The sequence below is a fragment of the Lucilia sericata genome, unplaced genomic scaffold (genome assembly GCF_015586225.1).
Source record: "Lucilia sericata isolate MDLA Ls3-8-SP2 unplaced genomic scaffold, ASM1558622v1 Contig000655F_arrow, whole genome shotgun sequence".
Lineage (NCBI taxonomy): Eukaryota > Metazoa > Arthropoda > Insecta > Diptera > Calliphoridae > Lucilia > Lucilia sericata.
The window spans coordinates 13,148-26,145 of record NW_023994660.1 but is presented as its reverse complement, the minus strand read 5'-3'; the positions used below and the strand labels follow the sequence as shown (position 1 = coordinate 26,145).

General features: G+C 27.8%; 1 protein-coding gene across 1 annotated transcript; it reads left to right on the top strand.

Annotated features, from left to right (window-relative positions):
- Positions 1-4,127: 4,127 nt before the first annotated feature.
- LOC119607100 (SET domain-containing protein SmydA-8) lies at positions 4,128-12,474 on the top strand. Its single transcript, XM_037960880.1, has 3 exons — positions 4,128-4,323; positions 4,701-5,663; positions 11,925-12,474. The coding sequence occupies exons 2-3, from the start codon at positions 4,812-4,814 to the stop codon at positions 12,360-12,362; spliced, it is 1,290 nt and encodes a 429-aa protein (XP_037816808.1). The 5' UTR covers positions 4,128-4,323; positions 4,701-4,811; the 3' UTR covers positions 12,363-12,474.
- The last annotated feature ends 524 nt before the right edge of the window (positions 12,475-12,998 follow it).

Below are 12,998 nucleotides of genomic sequence, written 5' to 3'. Positions count from 1 at the left end.
CTACTAACTAACTAACTAACTAACTAACTACTAACTAACTAACTAACTAACTAACTACTAACTAACTACTAACTAACTACTAACTAACTAACTACTAACTAACTAACTAACTAACTAACTAACTAACTAACTAACTAACTAACTAACTAACTAACTAACTAACTAACTAACTAACTAACTAACTAACTAACTAACTAACTAACTAACTAACTAACTAACTAACTAACTAACTAACTAACTAACTAACTAACTAACTAACTAACTACTAACTAACTAACTAACTAACTAACTAACTAACTAACTAACTAACTAACTAACTAACTAACTAACTACTACTAACTAACTAACTAACTAACTAACTAACTAACTAACTAACTAACTAACTAACTAACTAACTAACTAACTACTAACTAACTAACTAACTAACTAACTAACTAACTAACTAACTAACTAACTAACTAACTAACTAACTAACTAACTAACTAACTAACTAACTAACTAACTAACTAACTAACTAACTAACTAACTACTACTAACTAACTAACTAACTACTAACTAACTAACTAACTAACTAACTAACTACTAACTAACTAACTAACTAACTAACTAACTAACTAACTAACTAACTAACTAACTAACTAACTAACTAACTAACTAACTAACTAACTAACTAACTAACTAACTAACTAACTAACTAACTAACTAACTAACTAACTAACTAACTAACTAACTAACTAACTAACTAACTAACTAACTAACTAACTAACTAACTAACTAACTAACTAACTACTAACTAACTAACTAACTAACTAACTAACTAACTAACTAACTAACTAACTAACTAACTAACTAACTAACTAACTAACTAACTAACTAACTAACTAACTAACTAACTAACTAACTAACTAACTAACTAACTAACTAACTAACTAACTAACTACTAACTAACTAACTAACTAACTAACTAACTAACTAACTAACTAACTAACTAACTAACTAACTAACTAACTAACTAACTAACTAACTAACTAACTAACTAACTAACTAACTAACTAACTAACTAACTAACTAACTAACTAACTAACTAACTAACTAACTAACTAACTAACTAACTAACTAACTAACTAACTAACTAACTAACTAACTAACTAACTAACTAACTAACTAACTAACTACTAACTAACTAACTAACTAACTAACTAACTAACTAACTAACTAACTAACTAACTAACTAACTAACTAACTAACTAACTACTAACTAACTAACTAACTACTAACTAACTAACTAACTAACTAACTAACTAACTAACTAACTAACTAACTAACTAACTAACTAACTAACTAACTAACTAACTAACTAACTACTACTAACTAACTAACTAACTAACTAACTAACTAACTAACTAACTAACTAACTAACTAACTAACTAACTAACTAACTAACTAACTAACTAACTAACTAACTAAACTAACTAACTAACTAACTAACTAACTAACTAACTAACTAACTAACTAACTAACTACTAACTAACTAACTAACTAACTAACTAACTACTAACTAACTAACTAACTAACTAACTAACTAACTACTAACTAACTAACTAACTAACTAACTAACTAACTAACTAACTAACTAACTAACTAACTAACTAACTAAACTACTAACTAACTCAAGCTCAAGTTTGGGGACCTTGAAGCCGTCCCTCATTGTTTTATAAAGACTGAATTAAAATCTTATTTCAAAAAAAGTTGTACTCTTTCCCTCTCTGAAACCTTCTTTTTTCTAAATTCCCACTGTGAGTCGCCCTGTCTTATAATCAAAGGAATCATTTCGAATTTAAATTTTACAACACTTTGTGGGAATTGCGTATAAAAAATGCCTCAGCAACGGATGTACAATATAGGTAGCACTCTGATACATTTAGACCCAAAATATATAAAATAACAAATATGTGTATTCACAAAAATCTCCCTGACAAAATATTATAAAATTTATAACACATTTTTCATTTAACTAAACGCTTGATTGAACATTAAAAAAATTCGGCAAGAAACATTTTTGTTGACGCAAAATATTTCTTTAAAAAAAAAAATATTGAAGATTGGAAATTTTCACTTAAAATTTAGCTTTTTTTATAAGAATTTAAAATGACTTTTCATTCGTAATTAATTAAATTTTATATGCAAATTTGTATGCTCCAACAGTTTGATTTATTTTTATGGGCGAGCAAGAAAATTTCGATTTTATTTTAAATATTAAATATATTTTAAAACAAAACTAAAGCAAATATTTTTGTTTAAAGAAAACTACATTTAAAAAGGGTATTTATTAAGAAGTATTTTTTTTATTTGTTTTATTTAATCATAAATAATATTTAATTTGTAAGAATTCTTGAGAAATTTTTTAAAATTTTATAAATTTAAATAGTTTGATAGTTTTGCAAAAAAGAATAAAACTTATTTTTAAAGTCTTACGTATTAAAGGTGCAAATATAAATATTTGTTTACGTTTTCATAAATTTAAACAAATGTTTTAATAAATTTCAGTTTTTTTCTTTGCATAATTTTAAATTTGCTGTAGTTTTTATGGGTACTTTGCCAATTAATGTAGGTGTCATACATTAAATGTCTAAAATATAAAACATATACATATTATTTAATAAATTATAAATATATATATAAGATTTTACCAGTTATAAAGCTGCTTCTTTTCCTAACATTGAAATAAAGAGAATCTGAAATTGAAAAGGTTTTGCAGGATTAAGATTGACATGCTTTTCTTGTATAACACAATTTTTTATCATACTCTGTATATACTAATTAAAGAAATCATGATCCTCTCGAACATAATGATCATTTTAGATTTTTTTTTAAATCCTCTTTGGGGGTGCCATGGGTATTTGTTCATTTGTAAGTGGTTGTTGTTTTACAAATTTATATTTGTTTAATTTTATTATTGTTGTTTTTGTTTTAAAATACAAGCACCTGTCTAGTGTGTGCTTTTTTCGCTCCCACTGGGTTAATTACTTGCCTAGTGCTAAAAGATGTGGGAAGGAAATTTTGGTGATAAATTTTAACAAAACAAAAAATTTAGTTGAGATTTTAAATATATATTTTTTTTGTGATTGAAAAAATTCAGAGATCATTAGATTTTTTTTTGATTTATAATTTTTAGTTTTTAAATTATTGAGAGCATGGCTCTCCGATCGTGTTATTATTAATGAAGAGTAATTGTAATATTTCTTTAGAATTTATTTTTCATATTAAATTTTAGCTTTAGGTTTAAATTTATTGTTTACATTTATTAACTTCCTGTAGCCATTAACAGATCATTGTAAAAGGAAATTGAGAAAATTCTTTTAGGAATTTAAAGATTTTATGCAAAAGTTCTAATTTGAGATCCTTGTTGTCGAAAGAAATAGTTTAATATCAGATATTTAAAATTTGAACTTTAGCGATCTCTCAAAAGATCGTTTTTTGTTAAAGTGATCACAAATTTTCATCTTTTCTAGTTTTGGTAGCTTAGTTCAGAAAATGAACTTTTAAGTTTTCCCAGATTTTGATCTAGTTTGGTCAGAAAATGTACTTTTAACTTTGGATTGAAATCGAAGTGATCTTCCAGTTAGCTCTAGCGGCTCTTTATACTCAAAAATTCGAATTTTGCTAGAAAGGAAGTCACAGATTTTCTTCTTTTTGGCTCTAGCAGTTTGATCAAGAAAGGACTCAAAAGATTTTCATCAAAACTCAAGAAATAAAAGTGATCGATCATCAAAAAGTGCGTTTTTAAACATATTTTTTCTTTTAGCAAAAAACTTGACATCGAACTAGAAAAAAATGTTAATTGTTATTACTCACAGTGAAAACAAAATCACCGCAGTTGTTAAAATAGACAAATCAAAAGAATGTTGTTGTATATACAAAAAAAAAAAAAAAAACAACAACGTATTATTAGTATTCGAATAAATTTATTGAGCACCAACACACTACCACAACACAACACGATCTCACCAATAACAAAAAAAAAAAAAAAAGAAAATAATTTTTGCTAAACACAAAATTTTGCACAAAATGAAATGATTTTCAGCAGAAAAACAATTTCTTTACGAAATTTTTTAAATATAAGTCTTGTAAGCTGGAAAAAGGCGACAGTTAGTCAGCGATCGCGTAGTGCATAAGAAGGAACAACAAAGTTCGAAGAAAAAGAAAGAAAGAAGAAATCAAAAAAAGAAAAAATAAAAGTGATTTTTTTTTTTTTAAATACATTTAAAAATATATAAAAATTTATAAAAATATTATAAATTTTGTGTTGATATTAAAAATAAAGTAATTAAAATTATAGAAATTAATTCAAATTAAAACTAAGGATAATTTAAAAACTAAATAAAAACTTAAAGAAATTAAAATCTAAGAATAATAATACTATTTAAAACTTAAAGGATAAAAAATAAAAATGCTTAAAAAAAATAAATTTTTTATTTAAAACTTAATTTCTTTTTATTAAAAGTGACTTAAAAATAAAAAAAAAAAAAAATAAATAAATTATTTCTAAAACTACTTGACAGGATTTTATGATTTTTTATTAAAATATATATAAACATTTTAAATATAAAATAATAAAAAAAAACTGATAAAAAATCTGAAAATCCTGTAAAATAAATTACAAAATAACATTTAATTTAATAAAGATTTTTTTCTAACAGAATTATTAATTAATAAACAATTAATAATAAATAAAAACAATTATTACAAAATCTAAAAAAATATATAATTTACAAACGCATTAATTTTACCCTAAAAACTTTAAATACAAAATGATTTGTCCCAAACGTACTACTGAGCTGTTGGAGCTTCATCTAGAACCCTTAAAGGATAAAGATCCCGCCTGGGAAATAGCTGTTTCGAAAATTGCCGGACGCGGTGTGTTCGCTAGTCGTAATTTGAAACGCGGTGATGTTATATTTCGCGATATACCTTTGCTAATCGGTCCATCAGCACGTAAAGAGGATACTTTGAATTCCTGTTCGGTATGTTTTAAAATGTTGCCCGACACCAAGTTCATGTGTCGCAATGGTTGTGGTTTGCCCATATGCTCGTTGTGTAGTAAAAAGAAACAACACAAACAGGACTGCACTCTCTTCAAGTCCTGGGAACCCTGTGAACCAGATGTGGCCAATTCGATTATTATACGTTTACTGTGTGTAGCCAGAGCTATAAATTGCACCAAGGAACAGAGAGATTTAATCTATTGTCTTCAGGCCAATTTGGATAATAATCATCGTACTGAGGTGCGTAATGCCGCTAAGGGTTTTAAAAAATTTCCCACCGATAAGAAGTTAATAGAAATTATGAATCGTACTGTAGCCGTTTTGCGCACCAATGGTTTTGATGAGACTTCTGATCGCACCAATGACAATCAGGAATTTTTCTATCGCGCTTTGTTTCCCCTGTTCGCCTTGATGAATCATGATTGTGTGCCCAACTCGTATTATACTTTTGATGAGAAAACCAACAATATGATTGTAAAAGCTTCGGTGGATATACCAGCGGGTACTGAGATTACCACAACTTATACGAAATTGTTTACCAGCAATATTGCCCGTCATTTGTTTTTGAAAATGAAGAAGACATTTACTTGCAAGTGTCCCAGATGTTCGGATCCCACTGTAAGTATATAAGGGGATGTTTATATAAAAAACTTTCTTTAATTAAAACATTAGTCATATAAATTACATATTAATACTGATAGCAACTGATTTAGAGCGGGGTTTTGAGATGGCAATCAAATGTCAATTAATAATCAGATTAGTTAATCAAAAAATAAATTTAATCTTATGTTAACCCTCTTTGATGTTTTTGAGTTCAAGATTAAACTTCGCAGTTTTGCCATACAAAACAACAAAAAACGTCACTGTTTGTTATCAAAACAATGCATATTTTATAAAAAAGAAGAAGACAATTGTATATTTAATATGAAAATTAATGAAAACTTAAATTAAAAACAAAAAAATGTATTTTAAAGTGTCCATAATTTATACTAATCAATAAATAGAACATTTTAATGTTTATATTTGTAAAAATAGTATTAATTTTTTTGCATCAGCTGTTTACACTTTGCATTTCGTGCTTAAGTTTAAACCACCTCCATTGGGCGCTTAAACTTGCAAACAAAATTAACTAATTGAGTACTCAAAAACATCTTTCGAGGATTAATTTTAATTTAATCGCTAATCTTTCACCTAAAGATTGGCCCTTAGTCATTACCGCGATTGACCCGCGATTAGAACATTATCCATTTCTTTCTTGTGGTGAAGGTTACATATGTTGACGACCCATCTTTAGAATCCATAAATTTTCTTGGCACATTTCTTTATTTGAGTAATTTCTTGCCAAAAAATATTTCACTAACAATTGTAAGAATTCTTGCTTAAAAACCTCATTAAATTTTTATTGACATTTTTATTACAATTTTAATACACATATAATTAAAAATGCAATTACAATTAAACAATAAATTTTCTTATGTGTCCACGTTTTTAAAATAATAATTTACATCGTTGTGTTAAAAGCTATTTAGTAAAGTGAATAAATAAAATAAACATTTTAAAAACTGGCAGAGATAACTGCAACACTAAACGAACTTAAAAGTGAACTAAAAATTAACTAGAACTCATCTAGTTCAGTTCTAGTTCAGTTCTAGTTCAGTTCTAGTTCAGTTCTAGTTCAGCTCTAGTTCAGTTCTAGTTCAGTTCTAGTTCAGTTCTAGATCAGTTCTAGTTCAGTTCTAGTTCAGTTCTAGTTCAGTTCTAGTTCAGTTCTAGTTCAGTTCTAGTTCAGTTCTAGTTCAGTTCTAGTTCAGTTCTAGTTCAGTTCTAGTTCAGTTCTAGTTCAGTTCTAGTTCAGTTCTAGTTCAGTTCTAGTTCAGTTCTAGTTCAGTTCTAGTTCAGTTCTAGTTCAGTTCTAGTTCTAGTTCAGTTCTAGTTCAGTTCTAGTTCTAGTTCAGTTCTAGTTCAGTTCTAGTTCAGTTCTAGTTCAGTTCTAGTTCAGTTCTAGTTCAGTTCTAGTTCAGTTCTAGTTCAGTTCTAGTTCAGTTCTAGTTCAGTTCTAGTTCAGTTCTAGTTCAGTTCTAGTTCAGTTCTAGTTCAGTTCTAGTTCAGTTCTAGTTCAGTTCTAGTTCAGTTCTAGTTCAGTTCTAGTTCAGTTCTAGTTCAGTTCTAGTTCAGTTCTAGTTCAGTTCTAGTTCAGTTCTAGTTCAGTTCTAGTTCAGTTCTAGTTCAGTTCTAGTTCAGTTCTAGTTCAGTTCTAGTTCAGTTCTAGTTCAGTTCTAGTTCAGTTCTAGTTCAGTTCTAGTTCAGTTCTAGTTCAGTTCTAGTTCAGTTCTACTTCAGTTCTAGTTCAGTTCTAGTTCAGTTCTAGTTCAGTTCTAGTTCAGTTCTAGTTCAGTTCTAGTTCAGTTCTAGTTCAGTTCTAGTTCAGTTCTAGTTCAGTTCTAGTTCAGTTCTAGTTCAGTTCTAGTTCAGTTCTAGTTCAGTTCTAGTTCAGTTCTAGTTCAGTTCTAGTTCAGTTCTAGTTCAGTTCTAGTTCAGTTCTAGTTCAGTTCTAGTTCAGTTTAGTTCAGTTCTAGTTCAGTTCTAGTTCAGTTCTAGTTCAGTTCTAGTTCAGTTCTAGTTCAGTTCTAGTTCAGTTCTAGCTCAGTTCTAGTTCAGTTAGTTCAGTTCTAGTTCAGTTCTAGTTCAGTTCTAGTTCAGTTCTAGTTCAGTTCTAGTTCAGTTCTAGTTCAGTTCTAGTTCAGTTCTAGTTCAGTTCTAGTTCAGTTCTAGTTCAGTTCTAGTTCAGTTCTAGTTCAGTTCTAGTTCAGTTCTAGTTCAGTTCTAGTTCAGTTCTAGTTCAGTTCTAGTTCAGTTCTAGTTCAGTTCTAGTTCAGTTCTAGTTCAGTTCTAGTTCAGTTCTAGTTCAGTTCTAGTTCAGTTCTAGTTCAGTTCTAGTTCAGTTCTAGTTCAGTTCTAGTTCAGTTCTAGTTCAGTTCTAGTTCAGTTCTAGTTCAGTTCTAGTTCAGTTCTAGTTCAGTTCTAGTTCAGTTCTAGTTCAGTTCTAGTTCAGTTCTAGTTCTAGTTCTAGTGTCAGTTCTAGTTCAGTTCTAGTTCAGTTCTAGTTCAGTTCTAGTTCAGTTCTAGTTCAGTTCTAGTTCAGTTCTAGTTCAGTTCTAGTCAGTTCTAGTTCAGTTCTAGTTCAGTTCTAGTTCAGTTCTAGTTCAGTTCTAGTTCAGTTCTAGTTCAGTTCTAGTTCAGTTCTAGTTCAGTTCTAGTTCCAGTTCTAGTTCAGTTCTAGTTCAGTTCTAGTTCAGTTCTAGTTCAGTTCTAGTTCAGTTCTAGTTCAGTTAGTTCTAGTTTCAGTTCTAGTTCAGTTCTAGTTCAGTTCTAGTTTCAGTTCTAGTTCAGTTCTAGTTCAGTTTCTAGTTCAGTTCTAGTTCAGTTCTAGTTCAGTCTAGTTCAGTTCTAGTTCAGTTCTAGGTTCAGTTCTAGTTCAGTTCTAGTTCAGTTCTAGTTCAGTTCTAGTTCAGTTCTAGTTCAGTTCTAGTTCAGTTCTAGTTCAGTTCTAGTTCAGTTCTAGTTCAGTTCTAGTTCAGTTCTAGTTCAGTTCTAGTTCAGTTCTAGTTCAGTTCTAGTTCAGTTTTAGTTCAGTTCTAGTTTAGTTCTAGTTCAGTTCTAGTTCAGTTCTTGTTCAGTTCTTGTTCAGTTCTAGTTCAGTTCTAGTTCAGTTCTAGTTCAGTTCTAGTTTAGTTCTATTTCAGTTCTAGTTTAGTTCTATTTCAGTTCCAGTTCTTGTATTACTGAACTTTAATCTAAATATAAACACTTAAACATTTTCACGTGATCTCTTTTTAGTGGATCAGTTCAAATGTTTGTTTTGATAAATGGGATCATTAAAAAACTATTTAGTAATAAATCAAATAAGTAGAAACTAAGTAAAATTAGAACTTTAGTTTAAATGATTAATAGCTGTGAGTGGGCAGCCGGTAAGATTGTCATGTTGCACAGTGGGAATAATTAGTAGTAATAGTAATTACATCGTTCAATCAAAAACATAAAACATCGACTAATAATGATTCAGTTTTAAAAAATGCTTAAGGCACAGACTTGGAACTACTTTTATAAACTTAGACATATGACTGCACTATTTTAAATCAACAATTTTTATATGGGTGTTACTCTACTTATATTGACTAAAATAATAGGGTATACAAATTAAAGAGATCAAAGCAACAGATGTTTTGCTAATTTTATGACATACAAACATCTCCTGGAAAAGCACCCTGTTGTTTTTTTCAACAAAGTTTATTATTATTTTTTAATTAAAATCAAATAAAATCTTCTTCACCCACTAAAAAAATACCAAAAGTTTTTATAACATGCCGAGATTTATTTATATTTTCAGTGTGTTCTTTGTTTTTCAAAATAAACAAAACATTTTTTTTAAATTTTTATTTTTTTTTTTCCAATATAATACGGATTTCCGAATAATAAAAAATTAAACTATCGAATCAAATAAAAAAATACAGCAAAAACATAAATTGTTTAAACATAAAGTTGAAACAAATGAGCCAATCGATTTATTTAAATAAATCAAACAAAAATTATACCATCAATAAGAAAAAATAAATAAAAAACATTAAATCTAAACATTAATTGCTTAAAATAATAATAAAAAGAAAACATTTACGATTTTTAAGAAAATTTAACAATTAACACACTTTCTTTATTTTTATTAGCACATTTTTTGCGATTTAAGAAAAGACAAAGGCCGCCTCTTTTTTTTTAATAAAAATATAGAACAATTTCGAAAAGTTTGATAAACAAAATAAATTTGCCAAAATGAATGCTAAAAAATGTTTTATGTCAAAATCTACCATAAAAACTATTAAATACTTGAACTTGAAAAAGCTTTTAAAATTTATATGTATGTTCTTCCATTTTCTTGAAATAAAAAAAGTATTTGTGATATTTTTTATTAATTTAAAAAAAAAATCTAAAGAAATGTTAAAATAGAAAGGAATTTGCAAAAGATATTAATAACACTGAACAACAAAATGTGAAATGTGTATTTAGTAGGAAATTTTAAGAAAATGATTCATGGAATATAAACAAATGGGGTCAAATCTGGCACACTTTTTTTCACTTAGTTGTTAAACATTTTAGGCAGAAAAATTTTATGGGTTTTTAAAGGTCTTTGGGAAAAATAAGTAAAATTGTTTGGAAGTTTTTTTTTTTTTTAATTATTTAACAAAATTTAATTGACTTTAACCTTTTTTGTCATAAAATTTTTGATTTTGGTTTTTTATCATTTCTATGATTTTTATTAACGTGAATCAAGTATTAAAAATAGCGTGTTTTAGTGTAATCTAATTTGTGCAACAAATAAATATATTGGATATTTCGTTTGTTAAAAAATAATTTTTATGTCGTTGACATTAACAATTTGTTAATTTTATGACATAATTTTTGGGATTATTTTTCTTTAATTTTTTGTTTTTTTTTTCAGTAACATAACTAGAACTGAACTAGAACTGAACTAGATCTGAACTAGAACTGAACTAGAACTGAACTAGAACTGAACTAGAACTGAACTAGAACTGAACTAGAACTGAACTAGAACTGAACTAGAACTGAACTAGAACTGAACTAGAACTGAACTAGAACTGAACTAGAACTGAACTAGAACTGAACTAGAACTGAACTAGAACTGAACTAGAACTGAACTAGAACTGAACTAGAACTGAACTGAACTAGAACTGAACTAGAACTGAACTAGAACTGAACTAGAACTGAACTAGAACTGAACTAGAACTGAACTAGAACTGAACTGAACTAGAACTGAACTAGAACTGAACTAGAACTGAACTAGAACTGAACTAGAACTGAACTAGAACTGAACTAGAACTGAACTAGAACTGAACTAGAACTGAACTAGAACTGAACTAGAACTGAACTAGAACTGAACTAGAACTGAACTAGAACTGAACTAGAACTGAACTAGAACTGAACTAGAACTGAACTAGAACTGAACTAGAACTGAACTAGAACTGAAATTAAAAAATATAAATCCTAAAACTTTGCTAATGATAGCACTATACTACATCTCTGATTAAAAATTATTTTTGATTTGCTGTAGTCGATTTAAGAAAATTTACGTGTTTTCTCTCATGTACGATATTTTAACAATTTTATGATTTTGTTATTTCTGTTCGAAATGTGAATGAAATTAAATAATATAATGATTGAATTATGCTTGTTTAAACAATAAAATACAAAAAAATTAAGTTAAAATATGACACATATGAAAACATATATTAACTAGAAAAGTATTTAACTCTATATATAAAAATATATACATATTTTCTATTTGGTTCCAGTCTCTATAAATAACAGCACCAAAATGAAAAGGAATTTAATTAAATGACTAGATCGTTTTATTTTAAATATAATAAATTTTTTAAAAGAATTTTTAGCAAAAAATTTATATATTTTTTGGGTGGATTAACAAACATTTAAATTTAAATCTTTTAAAGCTTTAGAAGATTTTTGTTTAATATGTTTATGTTTTTAATAAAATTAAAAAAAAAAAATTTTTAGCTTTAATAAATTTTTAACACTATTGAATTATATGTGTGAATTGCTATTAATTGCTAGAGGTGTGTAAAACTATAGTAAATGTTATTAAGTAAGAAACGTGTCTAGAATTTTTAATAATTACTGTTTATTCAGTTGAATTGTATACGAAGCGTATGAGTTTTATTAAATTATAATGAAATTATTTATTTCACATACGTTTAGTTGTAATCACGATTATTTGAATTTCATTTGTACATAAGTAAAAGTTAATTTACAGTTTAAACGAAAACCTGTTTCCGTTTTTTCTTCCATTTACAGGAAAGAGGAGCTTTTATTTCTGCTGTCTATTGCCGCGATACCAATTGCACCGGTTTGGCCGTACCCGAAGTCACCGGTTTACCACATCCAAATTGGAATTGCTTGGAATGTAAACAAAAGTCCACACATGCTCAAATGGTTAAGGCTCAAGATTTTGCTTCCGGCGCCATTAATGCCAAAACCAATTCACATTCTTTGAAAACACTCATCGAATACTTGAACGAAAAATGCACCAGTTTTATACCCGAAAGTAATTATGTAGTCATCGATGCCAAGCTGCAGGTCATAGCACGTCTCAGCAAGAGTGTCGAGGATTGTGGCGAAGAATCGGTGGGCACAAAAGCCAAATATTGCCAGGATATTTTGGATATAATGGATAAATTGGGTTTGGGTGATTGTGTCATGCGCACGTATCTGGAAACGGAAAAGGCCAAATGAAATTAATTATATTATAAAAATATTCTATAAAAGTATTTAATAAAGAAAACCTTAAAAATGTTCTAAATTTTGTTAAAAGAAAGTGTTGTGTTAGCAAACCTATAAAAATACATATTTTGTTTTATTTTGTATTATAATAAATTACATTTTACAAATATTTAATTTAACAAATTGTTTTAAACATTGTTGAAATTTTACACAAATTTGTGTGTTTCCTTTTATTTTGTTTGCTTTAAAAACATGTGTCTGTCTATATGCTTTAAGTGCCAACTATAATAAATAATTTTTAAAAAATAATTTAAATTAGCAAATAATTTTCTTTTGCTCTGCGGCTATCTTTTTAAGAGGCTGCCATCACTACTACAATTTAAATATCATTTTCTAATTGTTTCAATTAGAATTTTTTGTTTGTGTCAATATTAATAGGAAATATCGTTAAACTGCCACTTGCTATAAATACTATAATTTGTTTAGGAAATTTTGATGCCTATTAATGGCGCACAGCGTTTATATTTGTTTGTTGTTGTTTTGTTTTAAAAGTGGGGGTGATTTTCGAATTGGAACTAGTCATATACTTGCCTATAGCTTACTCCATTGACTAGTGCGTTGACAAATCTATTGAGTACTCTATAAAGT